This window comes from Trichechus manatus, unplaced genomic scaffold, assembly GCF_000243295.1.
Source record: "Trichechus manatus latirostris isolate Lorelei unplaced genomic scaffold, TriManLat1.0 scaffold00016, whole genome shotgun sequence".
NCBI classification, from domain to species: domain Eukaryota; kingdom Metazoa; phylum Chordata; class Mammalia; order Sirenia; family Trichechidae; genus Trichechus; species Trichechus manatus.
This window is the reverse complement of record NW_004443952.1, coordinates 27185614-27211668: the sequence shown is the minus strand read 5'-3', so window position 1 is coordinate 27211668 and position 26055 is coordinate 27185614. Positions and strand designations below refer to the sequence as shown.

Below are 26055 nucleotides of genomic sequence, written 5' to 3'. Positions count from 1 at the left end.
TTAATTGTAAGTACAGTTCATGAGTTCTTTGAGACATTGCAGTGAATTACGGAACCAAAGATGGGAGGGAGAGTACTGAGGGGAGGGGGAGTAGTTGATATTAGAGATGATAGAGTGGTACAGCAGTTTGGAAAAGTTGGACATTGGGACATCTTTTAACCTCTGCCTCATAGGAACCAACTTTCTGCTGGTCCTTATGAAAGAAATTATTCATTTAAGGACCTTTTGCTACACCAGCTCACAGATTTTTTTAAATGACAAAGCATATCAAGAGACTATTAAGAACAGAAAGGAGATTAATTGTAATGGTGGAATATCTGTCACAGACCATCACAAGCATGCTGTTAGCTGGTGGGAAGATGAAGCCTTGGCCGGCCTTCCAACAAGTGAAAGTGCCCAGCAAACAAGCTTGGTAAATGATTGTCTCTGTGTGCACCCTTCCAGTGTCAGCTTACTGCTTCTTGTAAATTTCCACGGACTTTGGTCCAGGTAAACAGGATAGAGTGCAGAAGACCAGTATTCTCTTGTAGGAGTGGGCTTGATCCTAATTTTTCCTTATCAGGTGTGGGACTCTGGTCAGCATTATACTCCTTGTCAAGACTCACAGTATGCTTTGGAAAAATTAAAAGATATACCCTGGAAAAGATTGGGGAGCCTCAGTCAAACCCCTGTCTTTGTTATCTAGTGCTGCTATAACAGAAATACCACAAGTGGATGGCTTTAACAGAAATTTATTCTGTCACAGTCTAGGAGGCTAGAAGTCCAAATTCAGGGCGCCAGCTCCTGGTGAAGGCTTTCTCTCTGTCGATTCTGGGGGAAGGTCTTTGTCATCAATCTTCCCCTGGTCTAGGAGCTTCTAAGCGCGGGGACCCCGGGTCCAAAGGACACACTCTGCTCCTCGTGCTTCTTTTTTGGTGGCACGAAGTCCCTCTCCTCTCTGTTCAGTTCTGTCTTTTATATGTCAAGAGACTGACTCAAGATACAACCCAATCCTGTAGATTGACTCTTACCTTATTAACATAACTGCCTCTAATCCTGCCTCATTAACATAGAGGTTAGGATTTACAACACATATGATAATCACGTCAGATCACAAAATGGAAGACAGCCACACAATACTGGGAATCGTGGCCTAGCCAGGTTGACACACATTTTTGTGAGTCACAGTTCAGTCCATAACGCTTCCATCCCCATTTAAATTAACCATTTAGAGACCAAAAGCCAATTGTAACAGCAGAGGTCTTTGTCAAACCAACACACTTGTCCTTCTTTAACCCCACTTGACAATGATGTTTCTTTCTGGCCCATCCATCTCAGGGTGGGAAGGGGCCTGCTGCTTGTTGGCTTGGGAACTTGCTGCTTTTAACAGGCAGATATAAACAGAACTGGAGTTCTGGTGTTCTTCTAAGGAAGTCATGACCTACTCCCAGGGAGCAAACCATGGTTCCCATCACAAATAGTTTCCTGATCCTTTTATCTTGGTGTGAGTCTTTGAGGCCCACACTGAGAACCATTCCTGGTGAGAAGCCCTCTTTCCAAGAATAGGGACTTGAGGCAGGGGTGGTGGCGGTGATGGTCATGTTGGCTGTGTACAGCCCTCACATAGGAACTTCCAGGTAAGTGTTCCTGGAATTTGGTTCTTGTTGGCTATTTTAAGCCTAGTATTTAGGACTCATTTTTCATATTTTGATTTTATGTTTTACTGTTCTATAATCTTAAAAGATGAGAAATTCATGGGATCATCTTGAGAAGAACAATTTTATAATGTGCCCTTATTTTGAGTCCAGCACAGAACTATATGACCTCGCCAGTGTCTCTTCTCACTGCCTCTCTGCCCTTCAGGGGCCTCCCTCTGCTCATGGGTTAGGCTAATTCTGCTGTTGGGTTCTCTTTTTCCAGGTATGGATACATTCCTTACTCTTTGATAGTTACTTCAGGAAAATCTTTCTGCCTTTTCTCTTACACTCCTGAGTTCTGAATTTACTAATTGTGGCTAATGTGCATAAGAATATAGTGACAGTTTGCCTTTAAATTATATTTTAAATAATTTTTGATAAATAGAAGCTTTTAGCTTTTTTAGGCATTCATATCTGTTGATCATTTCTTACGTTGCCATTCCTTTAATAAAGTCCTCCATCTCTTTGTTTTAAAAAATGAATTTGTTTTTATCGAAGTAATTCAAGCACATTTTTATGAACTCAAATAGCTTTTAAAAGACTTACTGAAAAACAGGAGCTCCCTGCTTTACCTCTCCCCATTCTCCAGTTTTGCTTCCCATGGTTAGGCACTTTTTTTAAAATTGTGCTTTAGGTGAAAGTTTACAGCTCAAATTAGTTTCTCATATAGAAATTTATACACACAGGTGATCCTACTTGCTGTCCCTATAATGTGACAGCACACTCCTGCTTTCTACCCTGGATTTCCTGTATCCGTTCAACCAGCTCCTATCCCTTTCTGCCTTCTCATCCTGCATCTGGACAGGAGCTGGCCCTTTAGTCTCAAGTATCTACTTGAACTAAGCAGCATACTCCTCAGGAGTATCATTTTATGTTTTAAAGTCCAGTCTGAGCTTTGTCTGAAGAGTTGGCTTCGGGAATGGTTTTAGTTCCGGATTAATAGAGAGTCTGGGGGCCATGCCTTCTGAGGTTCCTCTAGTCTCATGAAGTCTGGTGTTTTTACTAGAATTTGAGTTCTGCACCCCACTTTTCTCTTGCTCTATCATGGACTCTCTGTTGTGTTCCCTGTCAGGGCGGTCTTTGGTGGTAGCCAGACACCATCTAGTTCTTCTGGTCTCGTGCTGATGGAGTCTCTGGTTTATGTCGCCCTTTTCTCTTTTGGGCTAATATTTTCCTTGTGTCTTTGGTGTTCTTCATTCTCCTTTGCTTCCGGTCATTTGGGATCAACTGATGCATCTTAGATGGCCGTTCGCTAGCTTTTAAGACCCCAGATGCCACTGACTGAAGTGGGATGCAGAACATTTTCTTAATAAACTTTGTTTTGCCAGTTGACCTAGATGTCCCCTGAAAGCATGGTCCCCAGACTCCTGCCCCTGCTACACTGTCCTTCGAAGCAGGCACTTTAAGAAAACAAAACAAAACACTTTTTTTGTTTGTTTTATTGTGGTTTTGGCTTTTTATTGTTGTAAAAGTATAGATAACACAGCATTTGCCAATTCAGCATTTTTCACACGTACAATTCAGTGACACCAGTTACATCAATCATATTGTGCAACCATCACCAACATCAGTTGCCAGATTTTCCATCATAAATAGAAACTCAGTGCTTCCTAAACATTAACCACTTTTTAAAATATAAAACACAGAGAATCCACACCAAAAAAGTATAGCTTAATGAATATAGAGAGGCCAGACTTGTACTGCCACTCAGATCAAGAAATAGAGCTTTGTCAGCCACCCTAGATATCCTCCCAATCATGAACCCCTCTCTCTTCCCAAAAGTATTCATATCCAGACTTTTATAGTAACTAATTCCTTGTATTTATGTTTTATCATCCATGAGTGTGTCTCTAGACATTATGTTTTAATCTTTTAAAAATCTATTTTTTTTTACTTTAGATGAAGGTTTACAGAACAAATAGTTTCTCATTAAACAGTCAGTACACATACTGTTTTATGACATTGGTTAACAACCCCACGACATGTCAACACTCTCCCTTCTCGACCTTTTTTTTATGGTGAAAATATACATAGCCAAAGATACACCATTTCAAAAATTTCTACATGCACAGTTCAGTGACATCGATTATGTTCTTCCAGTTGTGCTGCTATTCTCACTTTAGATGAAGGTTTACAGAATAAAATAGTTTCTCATTAAACAGTACACATTTTTGCCCTATGACAATGGTTAAGAACCCCACTACACGTCAGCACTGTCCTTACTCAACCTTGGGTTCCCTGTCACCAGCTTTCCTGTCTCCTACCTTCTAGTCCTTGTCCCTGGACTGCTGTGCCTCATTAGACCCGTTTTGCTTTATGGGGCTGTCCAGTCACTGGCTGAACGGTGAACCTCGGAAGTGACTTCACCACTGAGCTAAAAGGGTGTCTGGGGGCCATACTCTCAGGATTTCTCCATCTCTTTCTGGCCAGTGAATCTAGTCTTTTTGTGTGTGTGTTAGAATTTTGTTCTACCTTCTTCTCCAGCTCTGTCCAGAACCCTCTGTTGTGATCCCGGTCAGAGCAGTCAGTGGTGGTAGCCAGGCACCATCTAGCTGTACTGGACTCAGTCTGGTGAAGGCCTTGGTAGCTGTGGTCCATTAGTCCTTTGGACTAATCTTTCCTTGTATCCTGTTCTCTTCATTCTCCCTTGCTCCCAAAGGGGTGAGACCAGTGGAGTATCTTAGATGGCCGCTCACAGGCTTTTAAGACCCCAGACGCTGCTCACCAAGGTAGAATGTAAAACATTGTCTTTATAAACTGTGTTATGCCAGTTGAGCTAGATGTTCCACGAGACAATGGTTCCCACAGCCCTCCGCCCAGCAATTCAGTCCCTTAGAGAGTTTGGATGTGTCTATGGGGCTTCCATGACCTTTCCTTGTACAAGTTGTGTTGGCTTCCCCATTTTTGTGTACTGTCTCACCCTTCACCAAAGATACCACTTATCTATTGTCTATTTAGTAAAAATCTGTTATTTATTTTTTTAAATCTGTTATTTAAGTCTCTTTCTTCCTGCAATTTCTTTTTCAGTTTATCTGTTGAAGAACTTGATCATTTGACCTAGCGTTTCCTATAGCCTGGATTTTGCTGATTGCATCCTCATGTTGCAGTTTAACATGGTCCTCTGTCCCCTGTATTTCCTGCAAATTGGTAGTGAAATTGCAGAATCCCACTACAGGTGGGGTTGTGGTTTTTCAAATGAAGAGAAACAATGCCTGTCATTTCTCTTTTTTGTGATGTTAGCAGTTGTTCACACTCAATGCCAGTTAATTCACTGGCAGTTGCAAAATGGTGGTATTCTGTCATTTCTTTTTCATTTGTTAGCTGGACTACATTTTCCTCATCTACTGTTTGCTTACCCTGGTACACATAAGACAGATAAGATAAATGCTCATAGTCAGGCACTTTTCAATTCTTTAAGCCAGTGGTGTCACTAGGTTGGTGTTACCCATGCAGTAACTCATGGTGTCACTAGTCCCCAACCATGGGCTAGGTCAGCCCCCGGAAACACCCTGCCTTCCAGCAGAGAGCCCACGCCACTCCACCCAACCCTTGCTCAGGGCCTGGCTCCATACTTCGAAGCCCCACCCTTCCTGCCCCCCCCCCCACCCCCCACAATGCCTCACAGCAACTCCTCCCCCTCTCCCACTGGCCAAGGTGGAGACCCTCCTCTCTGCCCAATGACGAGCACAGCCTACCTGCCTGCATTCTGCCTGGCAGGTGATGGGGGTGGGGTAGGGGATGGTAATAAATTATCGTGCTGGGTAACAACCACTCTAGTGATGGCCACTGCTTTGGCGAGGCCCTAGCCCTTCCGAGCCCCGTAGACCGTGGGGTTATTTTGGTGTCACCCCCTCTGACAGTGTCAGGAGATGCAGTGCGAACCCTCATAGTGACACCACTGCTTTAAGCTATTTCTGCTGAGATTTATGTCCATGTTTGTAAATAGAATGCTATATTGCTGTTTCTAAATTTATCAGTTTTAGACAGTTTTATATTTCCTGTTGAGGATTTAGCTCTTACGAAGCCCCTCCCTCACCTTCTTCCCTTATCCTCCATAATATTTATATCACAATTCATGTCATTTACATCATTAAGAACCTTTAAAGTGTTGAAAAGCAAAGATGTCACTTTGTGGACTATGTGCACCTGATCCAATCTATGGTATTTTCAGTCACCTCACATGCCTATGAAAGCTGGACAATGAATAAGGAAGACTGAAGAAGAATTGATGCTTTTGAATTATGGTATTGGTGAAGAATATTGATTATACCATGGACCACTAGAATAACAAAGAAGTCTGTCTTGGAAGAAGTACTGTCGGAGCGCTTCTTGGAATCGGGGATGGTGAGACCTCGTCTCACATACTTTGGACATGTTATCAAGAAGGACCAGTCTCTGGAGAAGGACATGATGCTTGGTAAGGTAGAGAGTCAGCGAGAAAGAGGAAGACCCTCAACGACATGGATTGACAAAATGGCTGCAGCAGTTGGTTCAAACATAGCAACGATTGTGAGGATGGCACAGGACCAGGCAGTGTTTTGTTCTGTTGTACATAGGGTCGCTATAAATCAGAACCGACCCGATGGCACTAACAACAAACAGCAAAACATTATGATTGGATAAAAATTTATTGTCGAGTTCAGATAGTATATTTTGATTACTTTTTTCTTTTTTTTGCAGCTTTTTGTTTCTCATAGTTAAAACTGCCCTGTTTTTTTTTTTTAGATTTGCTTAGTTTCTTTGTAACTATTGCTCATTTTGTCCACAAGCTTCAAGAGTTTGATCAAAGGCCTAATGATAATTCCTCAAACATTCAAACACATTGGTTAACCTGCTAGTTTTTAAGTCCTTGCATATCTAAAAATATCTTAATTTTACCCTCATGCTTGAATAATAGTTTGGCTGGATATAGGCATTGCTCTTTTTTTTTTTTTAAATTGTGATAAATATATATGTAACAAAACATTTGCCATGACAACATTTCTTCACATTTACAATTCATTGACATTAACTTAGTTAATCATGTTGTTCAACCATCATCATTATCCATTTCCACATTTTTCTGTTACCCTTAACAGAAACTCAGTAAGTGTTGCTCATTTTATTTTTATTTTACTTTTTTATTGAGGTACGCTGACTCCTCACTTGTTGATACGGTTAGGTTCCAAAAACCAGGTCGTTATGCAAAAATGGAGGATGAGTACAGTTCCTTAATTCATATCATTATATAACTCCCACATTACACCTTACATAACTTCCAAACCATTGAGAATCATGGCCCAGCCAAGGTGTCACATAACCATCACAGCCTGTGTTACTCTTCCCTCACACTTCGGCATTTGTTAGTGCCAGACGTTCACTGTTAACACACAAAACAGTTGGCTAGTAGATTTTTTACTGTGGTTGTAAATGGAAGACGTCGGATAATGAGATAGTTGATAAGTGAGGAGTAGGTGTAAGCTCCATTTATTTCTAGCATTCCAGTGCCATTCTGATTTCAGATTTATTCCTTCCCTCTCTCCTTCCCTGTTTCTATCCCTGGAAGCTTCTGGGATCTTTTTTTCATTTTTGAGGATTTTAAATTTACCAATAATGTGCCTTGTTCATTGATTTTGCTTGCCCTGGTGGATCTTTTAAAACTGAGGCTAAACTCAGTTTAAAAATTCTAGGAATTTTTTTTTTTTCTTTGATAATTTTCGCTGTTTTTCTATTTTTCTGTAACTCCTGTAAGCTGGATGTTGGACTTCTTGACTGATGCTCCAGTTTTCTATCCTGTCTCCTGTCACTTAGTTGTCTTTTGTGTGCGTGTGTGTGTGTGTGCTTTAGGTGAAAATATACAGAGAAAATTAGTTTCTCATTCAACAATTTGTACACAACTTGTTTTGTGACATTGGTTGCAATCCCTGTGATTTGTCAACACTGTCCCCTTTCATACCCCCATTCCCTGCCTCTATGTGTCCATTGTTCCTGTCCCTGCCTGCCTTCTCATCATTGCTTTGGGGCAGGTGTTGCTCTTTTGGTCTCGTATACATAACTGAACTAAGAAGCATGTTCCTCACATTTGTTACTGTTTTATAAACCTGTCTAATCTTTGGCTGAAGAATGAACTTCGGGAGTGGCTTCAGTTCTGAGTTAAAGGTGTGTCTGTGGGCCATAGTCTCGGGGGTTTTTCCAGTCTCTGTTAGACCAGTAAGTCTGGTCTTTTTGTGGGAATTTGAATTTTGTTCTACGTTTTTCTCCCGCTCTGTCTGGGACCCTCTGTTGTGATCCCTGTCAGAGTTGGTGGTGGTGGTAGCTGGGTACCATCTAGTTCTTCTGGGCTCTGGCTGGTGGAAGCTGTGGTGCTTGTGGTCCATTAGTCCTTTGGACTATTATTTCCCTTGTGTGTTTGTTTTTCTTCATTCTCCTTTGCTCCGTACGGGATGGGACCAGTAGATGTATCTTAGATGGCCACTTGTAAGCTTTTAAGACCCTAGATGCTACTCACGAAAGTGGGATATAGAACATTTTCTTTATGAACTTTGTTATGCCATATGACCTAGATGACCCCCAAGACGATGGTCCCCAACCCTCAGCCCCAGTAACAGTCCCTCAGGGTGTTTGGATGTGTCTTTGAAGCTTCTATGACTTTGCCTTGGTCAGGTTATGCTGACTTCCCCTATATTGTGCACTGTCTTTCCCTTCACCAAAGTTAACACTTATCTACTGTCTAGTTAATGATATCCCCTCCCCACCCCTCCCCTCCCTTGTGTCTATCAGAGATTGTTTCTGTGTAAACCTTAAGTTTTATAATAGTGGTCTCATACAGTATTTGTCCTTTTGTGATTGACCTATTTCACTCAGCATAATGCCCTCCAGATTCATCTATGTTGTGAAATATTTTGTGGATTCATCATTTGTTATCGTTGCATAGTATTCCATTGAATGTATGTACCATAATTCGTTTATCCATTCATCTGTTGGTGGGCATTTAGGTTGTTTCCATCTTTTTGCTTTTGTGAATAATGCTGCAGTGGATGTGGGTGTGCATATGTCTGTTTGTGTCACGGATCTTATTTCTCTACAATATATATTTCTAGGATCACTTAGTCTTTATGTTTTCTTTTCTAGGCTATATCGTTGACTGTGACAACCTTTTTATTTTTAAATCTTACAAGTTTTAAATAAAAGTTTTACTTTGTCATATTTTAAATTTCCAAGTGCCTTGCCTATCTCTTGTTCTGGTTTGGTATCTTTCGTGTTGATGGCTTTGGCTTTCTGTTCACATTGAAGAATGAGGCACTAAAAGAGCTAATCAGAAGGGTTGTGTGTGTTTTGGAGGTCTGCTTGCTCAACATTAGGCTTCACTATAGGTTGTAGGCTAGTTGGGTTTTTTTTTTAGGAGAACCCCTCAAAATGTCAGCATGTGAAGGTCTTGGGAGCTATTCATTTTCTCCAGACAATTCTTATTGAAGGCTGAGGAAGATTGGAGAAGGCTTGTGTAGACTTTTACTTAATCCCCAATTTTGAATCTTGTGCTTCACCCTGACCTACACTATTTCTGGTATCCTCAGTCTCTTTTGGTCTCTGGTTCACATTTTCTAGAGACTAAACTTACCTCCTACGGAGGGTAGGGATAGGGTGGGGAAAGTATTGCCTGAGGGTCTCACTGACTTTTATGCCCATGCCTTATCCCAAGGGTACCTGATGTTTCCAAGTGCTTAGCCCCCTCAGGTCCTGAGGGGCTGGTGAACTGACTTTCTAGTTTCTTTATAACTTCATTACGTTTGCCAGTTACCATCCCTCCATTAGCTTTCAGTGTTCTAAAAATTCGTTGAAATATATTGTCCACATTTGTTTCCTTTTTCTTTGACTTTAAACGTTAGTAGTTTTTATTATCATTTTAGTGGGCTTTTGGGAGGTGGGAGGGAGAGACGATAAACATATTTGATCAATTTGCTGTATTAATTAAAAGTCCCCCTTGAAAATTCTAATAGATCTCCATGGTTGATCAGGGTCCACTAAGTGCCAAGTCCAAAGTCAGGCCCCGGGGATTCAAAATTGCATGCGAACATGGTACCCTAACCTTTAAAAAACCAAAAAAGAAAAAAAGAGAAAACCCCATTGCCCTTGAGTCAGTTCCGACTCAGCGACTCCGTAGGACAGAGTAGAACTGCTCTATAGGGTTTCCAAGGAGCGGCTAATGGATTCGAACTGCCGACGTTTTGATTAGCAGCTGAGCTCTTAGCCACTGCGCCACCAGGGCTCCCCCTAACCTCTAGGAGCTCACATTAATACAGTGTGATGTGATCACTGATGTGCCAGTAGTATGATCACGGGTGAAGGTGGGAATGTAGCTGCCACGCATGTGCCTGCATGTGTATGTGTGTTTGTGTATGGTAGCCGTGAAAAGGAGGCATTTGAGAAGACTTAGAGAAGAGCTGTCTTGATTAGATAGGCCTTAAACCCTGCATGGATATAAAAAGGGCTTCCATAGTGAGTTTTTGTTTATGGTTATGGGAAGTTTGACAACGATTATGGGTGATAGTTGTACAACATGATTAATGTAGTCGATATCACTAAATCGTACACCCAGAAAATGTTGAATTGGCAAATGTCACATTATATATATTCTACAATTTAAAAAGTAATTAATTAATTAAAAAGGGCTTCCACCTCCTGAAGCCCAAAAAGTCTTGAGAAGCTTTGAAACTAATATTTGTATCCTCTCACAAACTTACTTTTCCTCAAATACTAATATTCAGTTTGGAAAAAATCTTAATAATTCTGATTTTTCTAGTTTCTACTACTATTATTCATCATAAGTATACAGCATTTTAGTCATTGAGTATGAAAGTCTCATTTTATGCTGGAGTCACCTCCCCCTCCCAGGAATTAATGACAAAAGTGCTTCCATGAATGCAGTAAATGGTCTTAAAAAGCTATCATTATTAATCATAAGAGCATTATATACATTTGAAAATAGTACTCTGGATTAAATAGCTTTGGTGAGTGACCTGAGAACCTAAACACTATTGCATCATAATTTTTTGAGGGATCCTTTCGGGGTCTGCCTAATTAGTCCAGTGCCTGTTTGATTCATAAAACATTTATGTGAAGATTACATTTCATTTTGTTTCTCCCCATTTAAGGAGAGGATCATTGAGCCTAACATTTAAAATCCCATGAATCTTTTTAAAAATACACCTACAATCATAGAGCATATACAATTATATATCCTTTTTTTCCACTTAATAAAATGCTTTCTAAACGTCATTTAAAATGACTACCTAATAGTCATATGGATAATAGATTCATTATTTACTTACTAATACCCTATGTTGGATATTTAGTTGTTCCTAATATTTATTATGAATGATAGTGAGGTGAATATTCTTATGCATAAATATTTGTTTGCATTAGTATTATTCCTTAGAATAGATACCTAGAAGTATCTGAATATTTTTCAGATTTTGCATAGGCCGGATGTGCCTAGAGATGCAAGTAACATTTCTACCAGCAGAGTATGTGAGAGTACTTGCAAATATTTTTAAAATATATATTATGTTATTGAATTTTTTAACCTGTATAACTTTTTACAAGTGTATGCACACACCCCACCAGGCAGTCATGAGACTTTATGAGAAAAGCAGGCATTTGAAGGGTAGCCTGCCCTCATGACTGAGGTACGTTATGTGAGAACAGGCATCTTTGGCTGTTGGTATTCTTGAGCCCAGGTAGAACCTGCTCCTGAAGAGGGGCTTGCATTGGCTAGACTGATGTGATACAGTCTCTGTGTCCTGTTGTGACACCTGTGACCTAATGACTAAGCCCTATGACTGGACGGCTAGGAGTGTGCTATGGGTGAGTGAACTGGTTAAATGGGAAAGAATGGTCTTTGAGGCCTGTAGTCTTCCTGACCTCAAAGCAAACATTCAGGAGAGCATCTGGTTAGAGCTGTAGTTTTGAACTTGCTTGTAAGACAGAGGTTCTCCCTGTCCCCAACCACTTTCTTCCTCCATAAAGGAAGTATAGATAATTCTTTGTTGAAACATTTTCCCTCTTTTTTTTTTTAATTGTGCTTTAAGTGAAAGTTTAAAGTTCAGGTTACTTTCTCATACAAAAATTTATATACACATTGTTACGTGACCATAGTTGCTCTCCCTATACTATGACAGCACACTCCTCCTTTCCACCCCGGATTTCTTTTGTCCATTCAACCAGCTCCTGACCCTTTGCCTTCTCATCTTGCCTTCAGACAGGAGCTTCCCATTTAGTCTCATGTATCTACTTGAGCTAAGAAGCACACTCTTGACGAGTATCATTTTATGTTCCATAGTCCAGTCTAGTTTTGTCTGAAGAGTTGGCCTGAAGAACTAGTTTTCATTTTGGGCTAACAGGGAGTCTGGGGGCCATGTCTTCTGGGGTCCCTCCAGTCTCAGTCAAACCATTAAGTCTAGTCTTTTTACTAGCATTTGATTTCTGCACCCCACTATTCTCCCACTCCGTCAGGGACTCTCTGTTATGTTCCCTGTCAGGACTGTCATTGGTGGTAGCCGGGCACCATTTAGTTCTTCTGGTCTCAGGCTGATGAAGTCTCTGGTTTATGTGGCCCTTTCTGTCTCTTGGGCTAATATTTTCCTTGTGTCTTTGGTGTTCTTCATTCTCCTTTGCTCGAGCTGGGATGGGACCAATTGATGCATCTTAGATGGCTGCTCGCTAGCTTTTAAGACCCCAGACATCCCTCACCAAAGTGTTTTCCCTCATTCTTGAGAGCTGGGTCAAGCCATAGAACAGTTTGTGACCTTGCTCCCATAGTGGATGGATTTTTTTGGCCTGAGAGTGAGCTACTTTGAAGCCTTGGGCCTGATTCATGATCAGAAGTAGTGGGAGGAGTTAATTGTGGGAATCTATATACCACTCCAACCAGGGTAGGATGGCAGGGAACTGGTTGCCTATAGCCATTGCAGTAGAGGCAGGGCCCTAGGGCCCACATTCCAGTCCTTGAAAGCCCAGCTTGGTGTGGCTACTATTCCTTCAGTTATGGGTTCTGTGGAGTGGCAACTCTAGTAGGAAATTGAAGTACACCGCATAGCGTGGGGGCAAAGGTGGAGTGCCGTCAAAAGTCTGGGCCCCTGAGCTAGCCATGTGTGGGAACAGCCCTCACAGCCTTTGCCCAGCCCAGTGACAGAATTTAGGATAGAGATTTTGGGACAGAGAGTCAGGTCTAGAGTGGGGGTGCTCAAAGTGAATGATCCCTGCAGGACTCTCAGAGTCCTAGGCCTAGGATAATAGCCTAGGAAAAGGATAATGGAGTCCTGGAAAGACATCATAGCAGCCAGCTTGGACATCAGTCCTGTGGGCAGTCTCAGAACTCCTTTCTTCATTTAAGCCTAGGGGATTTGGGCATGTGGATCTTGTGGTGCTTTCTCATGCTGCAAGGTGGGTGAGGAGCAGAGTAGGACATCCACAGTTACAGGTGTCTTCCCAGTTTTTCACTCCCTCAGGTAGTACACCCCATCTCCCTTCTGTCCTCATCAGGCTGTCTGGGCAGCAGCAAGGTCCCCCTTTCTTCCAAGCTGACTGCTTGGCTGGGTGCTTGATCAGTGTTGGAAATGGCAAGCACCTGGACTGGGTCACCTTGGTGACTTATCTTCTGGGGCCCAAGTCTTCTTTCTTCTTGCTTTGATCCTCTTTATTTCTCCACCACCAGGTCACCCCTCCTAATTTCTCAATGTCACAAGTGCCCAACACTTCCAGCTGTCCCCAGGCCTATTCTGAACTGCAGACGCTGTCCCCCAGTGAGCGGCAGTGTGTGGAGACAGTGGTCAACATGGGCTACTCATATGAGTGTGTCCTGAGAGCCATGAAGAAGAAAGGAGACAATATTGAGCAGGTGAGCAGTTGGTTGGCAGGGTGTTGGGTGGTCAGCCAGGAGAGAGGTCCTAGACCTGTGGAGCTAGGGTAGTGTCTTGTCTCTATCCTAGAGCCCCTCAGACTTGTAGCAGTAGCCTCCTTTCCTGTGAGTCTGTGGGGACTCAGGCAGGGAGCTTTACTTGGGGAAACCAGTAGTCTTAGCAGCAGTGCTTCTGTTTTGGGGGCTGTCCTCTGGAACCTAGGCTGAGGGAAAGCCTTGAGAGTATTAGAGCTATTAGGACTTATCCATTTACCCCCTCCTTCACTCCTCCAAAGAAGGTGAGCTAGGCTTGGGGTATAGTCAGGTCTTCTCCCAGAAATTTTTATCTTGCCATAGCTGCCTAGGGATTCTGAATGGGGTACTGGAGTCCAAAACCTTTGAGACATTTTCCGACTTGGGCTACTTGTTAGAGGAATATTTTACCCTGGCTGTGGAGCTGGCATTCTGGGAAATGTGAGTCAGCTGTGTTAGGAACACCTTTGGAAAATGGCTACTCGTGTTTAGAAGGGCATGCCTGTCTGTTCAGCAAATTGTCACTCAGGTCCTGTGCCAGACACAGTTCAATGCATAAAATCAAGTTCTGTCCAGGGACCAATAGCCAGGGTGGGCTGGGGCACAGCTCTCACACTAGCTGGTTTGTGTAAGACACACTGGAAGCACAGAAAGGAGTGGCAGTAGGTGCTGAAATCTGTTTCTTTTCTTAGATTCTCGACTATCTCTTTGCACATGGACAGCTCTGTGAGAAGGGCTTTGACCCACTGTTAGTGGAAGAGGCTCTGGAAATGCACCAGTGTTCAGAAGAAAAGGTGGGAACCTTCATGCTTCATGGGAATCTTCTGGAAAGGAGGGAAAGAGTAGTTTGTCCTGGGCTTCCCCTGGCCACAACTCCCTTTCCATGCCAGTGACTGCAGGCGGAGACAGTCTGAGGTCACAATCTCCTGAGTGCAGAGAGCCTGAGGCCTGTGTTTAGCTCAGATGAAGCATAGGATTGAGGTCTATCTAGAATCCCAGTGAAGGGATGCAGACTTCCCTGAAGGGCAAAACAACCTGAGCTAAAAGCTAAGCTTTTGGATGACTGAGAAGATTGCTAGTCACTTTGCCTAGCCTGCTCCGTAGAGAGCAGCCATTTCTGGTTTCAGTATCCTGCCTTGGTGGGAACGTTTAGTGGTGGGACATGGACTGAAGTCAGCAGGAAGGAGTAGGGACTGAGCATGGCTGCTGACTGATGATGTCCTCAGTCATCAATGTCTCTGCCCTGGCTTCCTCCCCAGCCCACCCAGCCTAGCCCAACTCCATTTGCTAAGGGGCCCCATAGAGGCTCATGTGAAGGACGCAGACTCGCATAAGCACCCCTCCCGCCCATACACACACTCCTGTTGTGTGTGAATGGACCCTTTTAATCTGTATTCTCTTCTCTTCCTTAGATGATGGAGTTTCTTCAGTTAATGAGCAAATTTAAGGAAATGGGCTTTGAACTGAAAGACATTAAGGAAGTTTTGCTTTTACACAACAATGACCAGGACAATGCTTTGGAAGACCTCATGGCTCGGGCAGGAGCCAGCTGAGAACAGGCCATGCCTAGGCCTTGCCATTGAACCACCACCCCCAGGAGGCCTTGCAGAGCCCACCTGTGGGGAAGAAGGGGCACACTTCTGGATTTTCTTTTGGGGTTGGGAGGTCAGGTGTGGAGACTGTGCTTGCCAGTCACTATGACCTAGGCGCGCTGAGCTGGGATTAAAATGAGGAAGACTTGGGCATGTGAATGCCTCCAGAACAGTCCTGGCTCCTCCTTCTATATTAAATGTATTTGTAATTTGAGAAGTGCCCTTCGCACTTCGCCCTTCAGAGAGACTGCTCTGGTCTTCCTGGGGTCTGTATGACCTCAGCCCAAACCTGGCCTAGCTGCCAAGAGGAGTCAAGGAGAAGGGTGGGAGGGCCAGATTCAGTGCTGCTTTGGGACTAGATGCTCCCCTCCCCTCCTTACCTCATCCTCACTTGTGGTGGACTGAACTCTTATCCAAGTTCAGTGCAATGGAAAGGTTTTTCCAGGGTTTTATTTTCCCCTTTTCTTAACAAAGTCTCTTAGTGTTACACTGGTCTCTGCAAATGCCTCTGAGGTGCAAAGAATGCCCTTTCCACATGGGGCCCTGAGTTTGCCTCTTCTGCCAGGCAGTCACCATGCTTCCCTGCCCTAGCCTGTTCCTTTTGGCTTGATTTGGCCCACAGCCCCCTCCTACCCAGGGTTTACTGCTCTAGGAAATAGTTGTCAGTTTAAGAAATTATTGTCCCCTTCCCAGCACACTGAATGGGGGAGAAAACAGGCCACGGTTTAGTCTCCCAGCACTAACTCCACCTCTGTTCTTGGAGAACAGCCTCTTCCTCCAGCCCACTGCTTTAGGATGACACAATGCGTAACACCTAGTCCTAGAAATCAGTCTCTTTGGTTTGTTTTGTATTATGTTGTACATCATTAAAGCTCTAAATACAAAGGATATACAGTCTTGATGAATCTAAAGTAATTTGCTAACTATTTTGATTCTTCAGAGAGAACTACTAATAAAAATCTAAAAGGTGTGTCCTGCTGTGATAATTTCCTTCTTTTCTTTTTTACTGAGACGTGGTAGTGAAGGGATTTCCCACTTAGATTTGCTGAGGATGGAACAGAACCTAACCATTTTCTGTCATTAAACTTTCTTCTCATTCTAGATTTATGAGACCCAGGAGCTGGCCCTCCTGTCAGCCCTAGTTTTTGGTTTACAAACACTGTTAGGCCCTGACCTAGCTCAGTCTCTAGACCAAGGGCACATTCCTCCCAGTAAGACTGTGAAGCAGGGACAGAAATGAGGAAGGAGTCCCTTCTCCTGTGAATAGGATCAGGCAGTTTATGTGCTCTGTGTGACAGGCAGGACTGGTTTAAACTGCCTCACCAGGGCTGAGCAGTGCTGTTGTATCCTGTGGAACTGACTGCATCCCTAAACTTTCTTGTCCTTAATATGGTCCTTCTTGGGGTTAGAGCTCTAATTTTGTTTAGTGGTTGTGTGAGAAGGGGCTGTAGAGCCTTAAACCAAACTGGGAACACAGTGCCCTCTGCTGGTCAGATGAGGCACAGCCAGAGTGCCAATGGGTGGCTGGACCAGACTGCTGCAGGCTCAGAGAGGTATTGATTTAGCCCCTCTCCTGGCCTTTTAATTAAGTCCTCCTTTTAAAATCTTACAAAAATTATCCTTGAGTTCTGGGACAATCTCATTTGCCACCCTCACTGTCCTTGGGAGAGGGGCTGATCTCCCTCACTACTTTCACGGAGGGCAGGCCGCCATTTATGCCTGCTCTGTCCCTGCAAGAAATCATGCTCCCAAAATGGCGATGAAACTGGCACGTGGCCTGACAACCAGTTTGACGCGGAGATGCTTCAAGCCATGATCTTGGCCTCCACTAGTGAAGCTGTTGATGGGAGCACCACCATGGGAGGGGGTGCCAGCACCATGGATTTGAGTGCCCAATATGATCCCCAGTTCACCCTGCAGCACATGGCCTACCGCCAGAATGTCTACATCCCTGGTAGTGATGCCACACTGGCCAATGCAGCTGGCAAGCGGGATGGCAAGACCCCAGCAGATGGCAACAGCAGCAAGAAGTTGTCAATGACGCCACAAGAAGTAATGTGGAGGCCAGTCCCGGAGCCACAGGGCAGCCTCCCTCCCACACCAGTCCAGTCTCTCCCTACCTGTACCCAGGCCTCAGAATTTCAGGGCTACCCCCACAATGCTGGTAGGGGCCAAGGCCATGCTTCCCTTGGGAAACAGAAATAAGTGCCCAGTCAACATCCCCCTCTCCACCCCCAAGGGTTTGAATATACAAAGGGACTTTTGCTGAGAACCCCCATCCAATCAGTCGCTGTGCCCATGGTGGTGGGTTAGTGTAGAAACCTGGAACCATTTATCACACCCCCTTTAGTTACAGCTGAATTCCATCTTCCAAATTCAATCAGGCCATCCATCCCCTCCTTCCCTCCTACCTACCCAACTCCACCCCACTTCTTCAACAACTCCTTTCTCTTAAGATGGCTGGGGTATTGAGGTACCAGGTGACCTAAAAAGGCTCATAGTTCTGAAGAGCTGGAAGGGCTTCTTGGCCTCTCCAACTGTCAGACTTCCCCCAAAGCATGGTTTGTGCCAGTCCCTTAACCTCCTTCCACAGCCTAAGACCAAGCTCAAGTTTTGGGGGACATTGGTCACCATCCCCATGGTACTGATGCATGCTGGATTTAGGGAGGGCATTCTGCTACCAGGCTTTCTGCCAACACCCTGGGGACCAGTCTTGTTTTTCATTGGTGTTCCCACTGCATGCTGTGACTTCCCCACCCACGCCCCAAACGAGACTCCATTGCATGTTCCAAGACAGTATGGGGTGGTAAGATGAAGGAGGAAAGGGAGGGTATGTATGTGGATGGGGAGGAGAGGAAGGGACAAAGCTTGACCCACCAGTTAACAGTGTCCTACAGGAGACTGCATATATTCCCAGGGCACTGACCAGGTCCCCAAATTCCACCATAAACCAAGCACCATGCTGGAACCCCACTCCCACATATGAGGCTTATCCCAGGCAGCAAACTTTGGGTTGAATTACCAGGACTAATGGATTTAAACTGGCATTAACAGTCCAAGGAAGCTCTGAGTGAGTGCAGGACCAGGTCCCTGGAGAAGTTAGAGGGGCCTTTGTGGGTGCTGGGTCCTCCAGAGGTGCTGCTGGTGGAAGCGTCCAGTGGTGCCCCAGCAGCAAGGGGGACCAGTTAGGCCATTCTTGGTCCCTGACTGGGGAGACAAGGAGCAAGTGGACAGAAGGTCTCAGCCCAGAACTGGAACTTCTCCACAGTACCCCTGCACTCCCCAACATCCTTCACCTTGGCAGGTGCCATTTCTTCTCTGTGAAGACCACTGTCCAGGCTCTCAGTCTACCCCTCAGTGTCCAGAGCCTGGTTGAAATCCCCCAGTGCCTCTTTGTGTATAGACCTTCCTTTGCCCACCCCCTTCTGGGTCCCGTTCATCCAGTGGAGCTGCTAGAGAACCCCACCCCAGCCCTTAGAATAGTGTAGAGCCCCTTCCTCTTCCGGCCGGTGTTGAATAGCCAATAGTGTAGTGCAGTTTTTCTTACATGATGCCAAGTGGGTAGCAAGTGGTGGGCTTTGCGCAGCCGTCTGTCCTTGAACCTGCCTGCAGCGGCCCATGTTGTGTTTTGTGCTGTGTCCACACGATACGGTGACCCCCTCCCCTGTACTGACTCCTATAAGCACTTCTCTTTGCAGAGTCATGTAGCTCCCCACCCCACCTCCTTCCTGTGTCTCCTGCAAGTTTTATACTCTTAATATTTATGTGGTTTTTCCTTTGAAAAAAAAAAAAAAATTTCTTCCCAGGGGGAAAAAAAAAATTATCCTTTACCTGAAAGAAAGTTTCACATACAGGCATCAGGATCAAGCCTGTGTGGCGCATGAATCTCACTTTGACCCCAGATGGCTTTGGAAAGTGATGGGCATCTGGAGGCTGCTTTGTATTGTCTTGAGCTACTTCCTGCTAAAAACAGACACAGCAAGCAGAACTCGGATGAGGGCTTGTCTGTGTGAGTGTGTAGATTCTGTTTCAGAGGTTTCAGACTATTGACCAGAACATTCAATGCCAAGATACTGAACACAGTCCCCTGAAGGGGTGTGGCAGGTTGGGGCCATCCTGGATGAAGGCGAGGCTAGGAGATAGACTTGCCTAAGATCCTCCAGCTGTTCAACTCTTTACCCCTAGAAAGTGTCTCAAACAGAGAAGTGGACCCTACCCTGTGCCAGAATGGGGCTTAGTTGGTGAGGAGCCTCAGACAGGAGCCATGAACTGCCGCAGGAGCGTGACACTTATCTAGACTTGTACACAGGCTGTCAATCAAGCAAAAGTCTGAGATGGGGAAGAATAATGCAGAGACAGGGGTACCCTCTTTTGTCTCAATTCTGGGCTGCAGGCAGGGAGGAGAACTGTAAGCATAAACCTGGGCTTAGAGGTGTGACATCTGCTGTTAAAGACACATCAGGTCAAGGTTTATTAGTTTTACTACATTTTCAAAAGCTAACCTAAAGCCCCAGATCAAACAATCCCCAAAGGTTGGTGGGGGAGAGCTCGCCCTTCAGTCCCCAGCCTCATTAACAATGTTTTGGTTTTTTGCCAAATCTTGAAGAAAGACAATTCAGTTGATAGAGCCCCTGGGCTCAGCATGTTGCTCTCCCTAGCTTGTGACCTCTGACCTCCAGGTTAGCACTGACCACTCCCTCCTCTGATCCCCAAACTCAAACATCTACTGGGTTACTAAACCCAAACGTGTTCTCAAGAGACGATTGGTCAATAAGTTAAGACAAACTGTCTTCTAGCCTCCGCCCCCCTCCAAAGAAAAGGACTTGCATTAAGTTCTTCAGCCTAGTCCTTCCTTTTTTATAGATGCTCCTGTGCTTATAGCTGAGGAGGGTCTGGTCTGGCCCTAAGAGGGGAGCTGGGGGTCCTATCCAAGGCCCTGTGTGGCTGAGGCGAGGCTAGCACGGGCAGGACCAGCATGTGGGTTCTGGTATATGCAGGGAGGACCTGACAGAGGCCTCCAGCGACTGAAAGCCCAGCACAGGCTCCTGCACTGCCCCACCCTCCTGTACAGGGTGTGGCTCTAGGATACCACTGTCCTCTCGGGGGCTGCAGCCGGCCTGTGGCAAGCCAGGTACAGCTGCAGCTGGTTCCTCAGACTCTGGATGCACTTGGATTTCAGAGCCATGATTTCATCCAACTGGGTCACAAAATCTTCAAAATCCTGAGGAAGTAAACAGGAACAAATGGAGCATTTGCTCTGGCTGGCCCTCTGCCAGATTTGCTTTTCAGGGCCCAGGACCCTCCAGCTGAAAACTGCAGGATAGTTGCTAGGCACAGAGTGAGACCTACTCCTCTGGGTCTGAAAGACTTTCTAGGTAGAGGGGTGTTTTAAAGGACACAAAGGTATTTTGATAGAAGTACCTCTGGTCTGCATGTGGCAGGCTGCAGGCTGGATGGTCACTGTTACAGTCACAAGGAATGGCCCCAACAAACCAGTAGGATGGCAGAACGGCTAAGGACAGCAGCTGAAAATATTTTTGACTGGGAGTGGGGATACAGCACCATCTCCCATCTGCCTGGACCTGGCCCTTTGGCCTCTACCTCAGGTAGCTTGAAACTACCTCAGAGTGGCGAGAGGAGGCAATGCCTCACAGGAGTTAGTGTGTGACAGCAGCCCCACTTAGCACCACATCAAACAAGGATGACCATCAAATTGGCTGCAGGCTAATTCCCAACAGCCCCTGAGTGTATGGCCAAGGACACTTACATCAGAAGTCAGCTGGTTCATCAGGGTCTCCTCCTTGGAGCCCAGCTCGGCCATCTCATCCAGCTGTTCCTGGTGTGCTCGGATTACCACCTGCCTGGAACACCAGAAGGGACACTGCGATCCTCTTGGCCTTCCATCCCTCCTGCTCCCATTGTTTCATGGAGCTAAGCCTCACCTCTAGGCCATGAGTTGCCTCTGCCCAAAGTGGTCAAGGCTTTGACCAGCGCCAGCTCACCACCATCTCCTCCCCCATCACCTGTTCCTCTTGGGACTCATCAAGGGACTGGAGAGATACAGGAAAAGAGATGGTCTTCTTGAGCTGCCTCCTGCCTCTCAAACTGTACTGAGGACACTCAGGAAAGAGCTGGGTGCTGCTCCTCCTCCACAGGAGCTGCCTGTTTTCCACAGCCTACCTGCAGAAAAGGCTCTCAGGGCTGTGAGCCCTGTGACTGGCATATTTGGAAAGGTAAGGCCTGCTGCTAGCCGGCCACCATTTCTACTTCCTATGGAAGGTCCAGGGCCCAAAGCAGGGGACTTGAGCTACAAGCTGGAGGAGCTGTCTTATTAGACTCTACTGATGGGTAGAGACCATGAGACAGCAAGACTGTCCACCTGGGAGAGACAGGCTCCTCACCTGTGCATCCCTGCACACCTTTCTCTTTGTCTATGCCACTGACTGTAGTCTCAGTGAGCACCAGGCAGACACCTGGCCTAGGTATTGGAAGCCCTAGCAAAGGGTACAGCCTGATGGAGGAAGCATCCTACAGGCCAATCCTGCCCACTGCCCTCCTAGCTCCTGGGCCTCAGTACTGAGTAGGACCCTCTGTCTCCTTTTCCTACATCCTCTAAGGCTGCTTTCCCCATCTCCTCTTTTGGTCGTACCATTCTCAGCATCCCTTGAGAACAGCCCACATCACCAGCTTCCTTTTTTTTTCCCTTCCCCATCTTGAGAGGTGCCCAGCCTGTCTTAGTTCTGGGGGCTCCAGGGCTGTGGCTCCTGTGCCTAGGTAGCATTTCCAAGAGCACAGACCCTCCAGAATGAAGAAGAGGATTTTCATCTCATCACAGGCCAGAGGCTGGTTAAGGGGCAGATCTTCCCTTCTCTCGCTCACCTCTCAGCTTGCCCAGGCTGGGGCTCCACCTATGCTGGTGGCCTTGCTCCGGTACATGTTATTCCTGCAGCTCATGTCAGATGCACCTAGGCAGGCTCCCTTGTGAAGGTGGACAAAGCTGCTGCCAGGCACAGTACAGCTCTGACACTGAGCCAAGCTCAGTCATTCCCAGAACAGATAGAACATGGAGCTGGAGTGGGGGGAGGGGTGTGAAAAGGGCTCAGACTTGGGGAGAAAGTCCAACTTACTGTGCTTGCCCCAGGGTGGGCTTGTGGAGTGTTCCTGAAATCTTGGCAGAGCAGCTGGGGACCAGGGCAGAGCCTGGCCTTGCTAAGCACCTTGGGATTGGCCTGCGTTTCAGCCTATGTTTGTCCTTGTGGTAGCCGGGCAACTTGCTGGGGTCTGTGGACAAAGCCGGTTCCTGCCAACTCTGCCCTGCCAGATGTTTTCTCTCCTGGGCCCAGGGCTGGTAAGCCACATCACTAATTCCTGTCTGTGGGATGAGTATAGGCCCAGAGTGAGAACTCCCAGTGTAAGTGGTAGGGAAGGGCTTTCTTGGGAAACTCCAGGACCCGCCCAGTTCTCGCTCCTCGGCGTGAGCATCATACGACTTGCTACCTGTGTGGTCCTGGGAGAAAGGCGCAGTCTCTCTGCCCTGGCAGGCCTCTCCCAGGTCAGCATCCTCATTGAACAGCTTTTCAGGTGGATGCTGATGGATGGGTGATGGGGAGAGAGCTGGCAGATCACCACCAGGCTTATTGTCAGGGGGAGAAGAAGAGAGCCACAGGTGCCCAGTTGCCGAAGACACTGGCAGGACTGCCTCTTGATCACCACATGACACTGTCTGGCCCACAACTGACCTTCCTGTGCCCTCTGCCACTAGAGTGTGGGCAGCCCCATCCTGGACCATCTGCCCCAAGGGAGGCGAGCCCTCATTGTCGGGATTCTCCAGGAGGGAAACCGAGAGGGGAGCCATCAGTCTAGAAGCATATTCAGAGCATGTGCCTGATTCTCCTCCAGAGTCTTCTCCTTGGAAAGGGTCATTATTTTTCACTATTCTGGTCATTAGAGTTGGGCTGTCTTCGCTGACTTCTCTCAAAGGTGTGCTGACTGTGTGTCTTTGGTCTGGGGACCCAGGAACTGCAATGTGGGACAGTGAGACAATGACACTGTCCTCTTCTGGTGATGGTGAGCTGCCCTCAGTCTGCCCAGGGACCTTACTTCTGAAGGCATCCTGCCTGAGATTAAAGGCTGGGTCTCCACCCCTTTTTTGGGTATATACAAAATCTACCTGGGAGCAGTAAGGCTTTTCTGCCAGCTTGCCCTTGGGAGAAATCAGTGAGGAGTCCCCGTCTCTGCTCCAGTCCAAGGGCACCTCACTTAGGCTGCAGCCATGATCGAGCACTGCTGTTCTGGAATTTGTGGGGTCCCTTGAGCACATCCAGCTTTCAGTTAGATCCTTCTCGTCACCATCTGTCCTAGGGCTACAAAATAGACTCTGCTGCCTTTCGGCCGCCTGCCCCTCAGCACTCTGCTCCCTCTGATGAAGGAAGAATGGGTCTTCGCTATTCTCCAGGGTGTTTCTTCGCTTTGTGGTCCTCTGACTGGAGACATGTGAAAAAGAATCCTCACTGAAATCGCTATCGTCAAGGTCTTCAGCTTGGGCCCCATCATGGCTCTCAGCGTAAGAGTGGAACGGAGGGGCGGTCTCATCCGGGAGCTGATCTTCTTGGGGCCTGTACTGGCATAATAGCCTTTCCAGTGGTTGGTACTTTAACTTCTGTTGGAGGAGAGGTGGCTGCTGAAACTGCTGGTGATAAAAGCGCAAATGTTCCTCTCTCTCTTTCTGATGTGGAGGGATGTTTGTCCAAGCTTCAGAGGCAGGCCTGGCAAGGGCGCCCCCCTTGCTGTCCTGACTGTACTCTGCTAAGTGGTGGAGGTCACCAAAGGAGAGCTCAACTCGGGACACAAGCTGCTTCCGCACTGGCTGCACAGTCTGCACTTTCTTGCACTTGGCAGGCAGCTTACCATTCACCAGGCTTTCTCCTGGGCCAGGGGCCCTGCTTCCCCACCCAAGGGCAGTTTTGTTGCTGATTTGATTTTTCTCAGAGCACGATGGTACTGATTCTTCTGCCTTTTTTTTGGCCAAATGTCCAGACCCCATGGTTCCTTTGACAGGGCTAGTCTGAATGACCCACTCTTGGGGAGGACTCCCTCTGAAGCCACCCCTTTTACCAGGGGCCTTAGGTACAGAAGCAAATGGGATGTTGGGTGGGTGGGCAGCCAGAGGCTGGGCCTTCCCTCTCATGGAGCCAGAGGCTGCTGTGAGTGACTGCTGAAGTCCTAGCTTGACTTTTTTGGGAGAACACTTGTCCCCTGGCAGGGCCACAGGGGAGTTTTGAATTCGTTTTGGAGAGGAGTTTCCAGACGTCCGATTTTGACTGGTAGCTAAAGCACAACATTTGATGCCTTTCTTTAGTTCTTTCACCCTGTAAATGACCATTTTATGTTAAATGTGTTTTCTCTCACATTATGTTCTACAGCTTTCAGGGAAAACAAAAACCAAAGAAAAGTATTCTAAGGATCGGAAGTTATTTTACCTGAGAGAGAATAAGAGGGAATGGAGATTCTATTTCAGGATGAGATATCTTTACCTGAACAAGAAAGACCAGTGTCTTGTCTGAGGATATAAGTATGCAACCAACATTCCAGAATTAGAAGCGTTTTGGAAATCACCACAGCCCCACATGAGGGACAGGCCAGGGGAAGCCAGTCCCAGAACTGCACACAGGGCCCATGCCATGCTTCCTGAAGATGGGTCAACTCAAGAGCTCCATGTCTACCACTCACCCACTAGTCCACAATCAAAGCCTTCTCCTACAAACCACCCCCTTCAGGCTTTTCTGGGAAAATAGGTTTCCCTGAACCTGCTAGGCATTTAAGGAAACAAAAACACTCCAGAAATAAGCAGGCTGGTGCTAATTCCATTAAGGGCAAAACTATTTGTCTATTCCAGGGTTTCTTAACCTTAGCCCTACTGACACTTTAGGCCAGATAATTGTTTGTTGCAGGAGCTATCCTGTGCATTGTAGGATGTATAGCAGCACCTCAGGCCTCTACCCACTAGATTCCAGTAGTACTTCTCGCCAGTCATGATGATAACAAACTGTCTCCAGACATTGTCGAATGTTCCCTGGGGGGGCAATATCGTCCCTGGTTGAGAACCACTGCTCTATTCCACAAGGGAATTTTAGACAGCATGGAAAAATCCAGAATTAGATCTTTGCTAGGAGTCAGTTGCCAAGATCAGAGTCTATTGCTTTGTCATACTTAAAACAAAATAAAAACACTGTAAGGATTTAGAATTACAAGACAGTATCAAGCAAAAATGTGACTCTCCAATGGTTTGTAGTTTCTCCATTAAAATCCCCTAGGAGGGAGCAGTGCTACTGCTTAGTGAGCTCCTAGAAAATGGCTTTTCCATATTTTTGGTTTTTTTCCTACAGACAGTGAGAGCCAAATGACTCCTTGGCCATTTCTGAAAACCAAGGTAGTAGGGCTACACTGAGACTTGATTTAAGTCTTCCCTTTAGGCCCAAAAGGCAAGTAACGTAGTTGAGCAAAGAGATGTGGGGTGTGAATAAATACACACGAAATGTGTCTGTGGGCCTTTTCTTAGATGTTGCAATAGGGCATACATAGAAGGAATGGGCTGAGAGGTGCCACAGCAAATCTAGATAGTTCCAAATTGCTTCCCCTTACAAAAACTCAGCTTTTTTAGTTTCATTAAGAGTGAAACACTAAATTTTCCTCCTAGAAGTCATACTAATAACTCTAGAAACCTGACTGCCAGAAGCAATCTTACAGGCAATTTGGTCATTGATGCTAAAGGCTTCAGGGCACTCTGCCTGTTTACCAAAATCAATCCTGCCAATAAACCACATGGAGTTCTCTTCTATACTGGAGACTTTATTTTTGGACTATTTAGAAATATTCTTCT

General features: G+C 45.9%; 2 protein-coding genes and 1 pseudogene across 5 annotated transcripts in view; 2 read left to right on the top strand and 1 right to left on the bottom strand.

The window, feature by feature from the left end:
• The window catches only part of UBAP1 (ubiquitin associated protein 1), an 88051-nt gene extending 71906 nt beyond the window's left edge, over positions 1 to 16145 (top strand). For all 4 annotated transcript variants that reach the window (XM_004372328.2, XM_023727540.1, XM_023727539.1 and 1 more), the window contains 3 exons: positions 13369 to 13551; positions 14277 to 14378; positions 14997 to 16145. In XM_004372328.2, coding sequence (XP_004372385.1) covers positions 13369 to 13551; positions 14277 to 14378; positions 14997 to 15137 — 426 coding nt within the window. In that variant the 3' untranslated portion in view covers positions 15138 to 16145. The remainder of the gene's footprint in view (positions 1 to 13368; positions 13552 to 14276; positions 14379 to 14996) is intronic.
• A 547-nt stretch (positions 16146 to 16692) lies between these two features.
• Positions 16693 to 17381, top strand: LOC101360993 (protocadherin gamma-A4 pseudogene; annotated as a pseudogene).
• Positions 17382 to 20256: 2875 nt separating this feature from the next.
• The window catches only part of KIF24 (kinesin family member 24), a 41264-nt gene continuing 35465 nt past the window's right edge, over positions 20257 to 26055 (bottom strand). The window contains exons 10-12 of the mRNA XM_004372327.1: positions 22304 to 24544; positions 20944 to 21037; positions 20257 to 20397 (exon numbers count right to left, since the gene is read on the bottom strand). Coding sequence (XP_004372384.1) covers positions 20257 to 20397; positions 20944 to 21037; positions 22304 to 24544 — 2476 coding nt within the window. The remainder of the gene's footprint in view (positions 20398 to 20943; positions 21038 to 22303; positions 24545 to 26055) is intronic.